This window comes from Aplysia californica, unplaced genomic scaffold (genome assembly GCF_000002075.1).
Source record: "Aplysia californica isolate F4 #8 unplaced genomic scaffold, AplCal3.0 scaffold00047, whole genome shotgun sequence".
Taxonomy (NCBI): domain Eukaryota; kingdom Metazoa; phylum Mollusca; class Gastropoda; order Aplysiida; family Aplysiidae; genus Aplysia; species Aplysia californica.
Genome location: NW_004797317.1, coordinates 1,719,523 through 1,723,726, shown reverse-complemented (window position 1 = coordinate 1,723,726; position 4,204 = coordinate 1,719,523). Strand labels below are relative to the sequence as shown.

The 4,204-nt window shown below is 38.0% G+C and overlaps 1 protein-coding gene across 1 annotated transcript in view; it reads right to left on the bottom strand.

The window, feature by feature from the left end:
* LOC100533282 (CaM kinase II alpha) overlaps positions 1 to 3,713 on the bottom strand; it is a gene marked incomplete in the record, with an annotated part of 154,372 nt that extends 150,659 nt beyond the window's left edge. Inside the window, 1 exon segment of the mRNA NM_001204585.1 lies at positions 3,637 to 3,713. Coding sequence (NP_001191514.1) covers positions 3,637 to 3,701 — 65 coding nt within the window.
* Between the last annotated feature and the right edge of the window lie 491 nt (positions 3,714 to 4,204).

Here is a 4,204-nt window from a genome sequence, read left to right as displayed (position 1 = left end):
CACTTTCCTGACCCCCCGCCTCAACCCGTAATATTACGTTATTCGCTTATAATAATAATATGACATTTATATCGCGCAAATCCGTGTTACAATCACTCTTCTATGCGCTTTACTTTTAAATTATTATAGTATTCATGAAAAACGTGCATACACACATGTGACATAATAATTAAATATGGTACAAGCGGAACTTTTGCAGAAAAACTTGCAGTGTCATTTTACCACTTAAATCTAGATATCTACCAGTGTATAGCGAGATGGCATATTATATATCGTGCTTGCCCTCGAGGTCCACTGTATTGCCACAACGCAGAGCTTACCGCTCGAACTTACCCAAAGTGAAAAGTGTAGTTACTCTCTTTTTATGTTTGTTTTTTTTTTAATTACGTTGTCATAAATTATATTTTATTTTTTCACCTTACAAAAAAGTAATCTTACTTTGGTTCAAAACCCTCTTTCTTACACTACTTTTTACAGGAGTCAAGGACTCCCACCCCCCTTTTTTTTCCCAGGCATAAGATGATATTATTTTCTGGATGAATCGATCCATGTCTAGATCTAGCCTCCTAGCGTAAGATTTAAAAGCTCTCACAAATTTTTATACTAGATCTGTCTACCTTGCGCTACGGAACCAAACAAGCTAAGTAATCTGACGACTGTGTTTGCGATTTATTTACTCTAGATCTAGATCTAGTTAGACTAGAAGATGATTCAGTCCAATCAAGACTATTGGGTCGGTTTGCTCACCAGATTGATGGTGCAAAGCGGCTATCGTGGCACGAATCGATCGCACCCGACTCGTTTCAAAACAAACACGTTGTTTTCAGGCGACGAGTCGAGCGATCATCCCGACCCGACCTGACCCGGGCCGGGTCACTGGGCGGCGGCGGCCAACCCGTAGTGCAAAGGAGCGAATTGTCCCCCTTCGCGTCGTTATTTTAGTCGTGGAAGAAAATTTTGGTGTTTTTAATGAAATTTGTTGGTAAAACAGACTTGTACAGCTGAGTGTTGTCCGCGTGGTAGTTAACATTGTGCTTCCTAAATATTGAACCTAAAGGTTTGTATAGTGCGTATATGAGTGGTCCGAGCACAGATCCTTCAGGTACGCCAAATTGCAAGTTGAAAATGGATGACATTTCACCATTTACAAGTGCAGACTCAGTACGATTAGTCAAATAAGACTCAAATCATTCAAGAACAGTCCCAGATAGGCCGAAACTATGGCCTAACCTCCTGATCAAAATTGAATGATCGATGGTATCAAATGCAGCACTTAGACACCTAGTAAGGCAAAAACAGACACTTTGCCTTAGTCAGCTTCACAAAGGAGGTCCTTCTGGACTTTTAAAAGTGCAGTCTCTGTGTTATGAAACTCTCTGTAGGCTGACTGATAACATTCTAAAAGATTATTTTCTTCAAGATGTTTGATGTTTCTGAACAACAAAGGATTATAACTATAAATAGGTAGTCTAAATTCACTTTATTTGACAAGAAAGACAAAAATCATTCACGAATTGAAAATCCAGTTAAAAATTAAGAAGAGAAAAGTTAAAACCCTTTCAAAAGGAACAGAAGTCAGTAATTCAAAGAAACACGCATTGGAGTTTGAGTTCAAATAGCCACGGTATGCTCTGAATAGAAACTTCGAGTTCTAATATCATGTTCGGAATTTAACATTTTTTTCACTTGATTAATCATTCTAAAAACGAAGTGACTATTTCTCAGAACGTTCTGGAAAATAAAGTTGAACTCTATCCGAACGGTTTCCGGTCTTTCAGATTGGTTATTTTGCGAGATTTAGGCGCCATCCTTTCATTCAGCCATTCAGCGAGGACTGGGAAGAAGCATTTTTTGTATCGAATTCAATTTCTAGAACTAGAGATTTTTAAACGTCTGAATATTCAGATACTTCAGTTGTGGTTGGGGCAATGTTCGCGGACTATATTTCATTTCAAAATACCTTCAAAAGGTACTGCGAGAAAACGAGACGGCTCGACCTAGGCAGTAACCTATTTTGCATTTAGTCACCCAGCAAAAACTAAAATCTTTCATGTAAAAAAAAATCCCTCCTCACGACCCCCCCCCTCCCCATTCACACCTTACACACACACAGACACACACACACAGGCCACTCTATTCGCTTGTTATCAACAAATCTCGAGAACAGCATCCAGAGAAATAAAGCCTTTTAAAAATGTGAGTGACAAGTTCATTTGTACCCTATAGTTCTAATATTAGATTTAGATCTATATTGTGAACTGAAAACCCAGAAAATAGGCCCTATATAAGACAAAAGATCAACATAGGATGCATCATCTTCGATGAGAATCAAACGCTTGGTACAAGTTCTGATTTATGATGAATATATCCGTGTCAAATTCACGAAGTAGATCTACTTCACATGATAATTGTTTAGGCCTAAATCTACACGCTCATTAGAATCTAATGAATTATGAATAGTCACAAGTGACAAATGTCTAAATGTAGCCTTATCAAACATTCATTTATTGAATTCAACGACCATGTACTAAAAGATATAAAAATAAAAGTAACAGACGTAGGCCGAACTTAATAATATAATTAAAATAATAACAATCCTTTCTTTTACTTTTAGTTAAAGTTAGGCCTCCTTTAAGTCATGACCCTAACAAAAATATATAATGAGCAGGGAACTTTTACATTTTCTATCAAGCATAAAAAGAGTCCTTTTCGAAAAAAAAAAACAAGCGTTCATCAGCAAGATTCAAGATATAGAGTCTAGATTCTACTACTACAAGACTCTAGAATCTATTTCTAGTAGGCTATAAAGTCAATTTAAGATCTTGAGTACAGTAGCCTAGAGGTAGATATCTAGAAACTTGTCACAGATCTAGAGATCATGTAGGCTATAGATATAGATCTAGATCTAGAGTCTAGATCTAAATCTAGATCTAGATTCTATATCTAGATCTAGATCTAGATCTAGATCTAAAGTAGACTAAAGTCTAGATCTAGACTAGATCTAGATTTAGGTCATTATCATGAGAACCTTCAACAACTTCTGACAAAAACAATGTCAATATTCACAAATAACAAAAATACATTAAATTTTGAACTGTATTATCCAATAGTAAGAACAGGGGAGACCATTTGACCTAAAACAGAAAGCTCAACACATCCAAACATTAATTTTTTGGCATTTTCCCTCTCTACCGATGGTGGGTGGAGGGGGGAATTTGTAGCACGGCAACGCGTCGCTCGTGGTAATGCGGTGTGTCAAAGCATCAAAAGCACTTAATTAACATAGACCTAAGTATAGAATATAATAAAGTACAAGAAATGCAGCTGCAAAAACCAACAGCTCTTTTTATACTTTTTCTTGTCTCAGCGTTGTGCATACACCTAACAGTGGAGCAGAAACGCATCCATGCATTCCACATATTAGGGTCGCGGCCCGCGATACCTTGTTGTGTGCAAACAGCTCATTCTACTCCAGCAGACGACTCCACTCATCACTTACGGAGCGCACAGTCGAGGGTTCGCACGAACACACTCGATTAAGTCGGTCGAGATTTTTCAAACGTACACAAAATACATCTCATCTTAAATATATACGTCAAAACATAACATTTCACATATGAAAAAAGATGTACTTACTTCCCTAATTCCTCCTTTAATTCATAAATATCGCTAAATTTCACAGTGGACGTCTGGGCCGCCATATTGAATGTTAAATGACTTCACAACATCGCTCTCGGAATATCTCGCCGGCTCACCAGGCGCGAGATCTGTCGGCGAGTTATGCTGGTGGTCGATACTCCCGCTGGGAATCCCCCCCTCTCACGTTTCGCAGTTTGTGGAAGCGAAATAACGCTTGGACAATGCACCCCAACTCGCTAGCACGTAAAGTAAGAGAGGGGTGTGGAGGTTCACCAGCGCAGAATGCAATTTTACGTGATCTAAAATGCTTTGAGTTTAATGCAAATTTTAACTCACACTGATTGCAAACTGCATGCAAATTTTGATGCGGCATGAAACTGTAGATTCGTGCACTCGAGTTCGAGTTTGGATAACTGCTGTAAATCGAATTATTTAAATTCTGAAAAGCCCACATTGTACTAATTTGGAGCAGGGTTGAAAAGCAAATCGATGCAATGCTGACTAAAGTGCAGTAATGATACTTGATAGTGCTTCATTTTCTTCTTCCTCTTTCTATTCTTTTTTT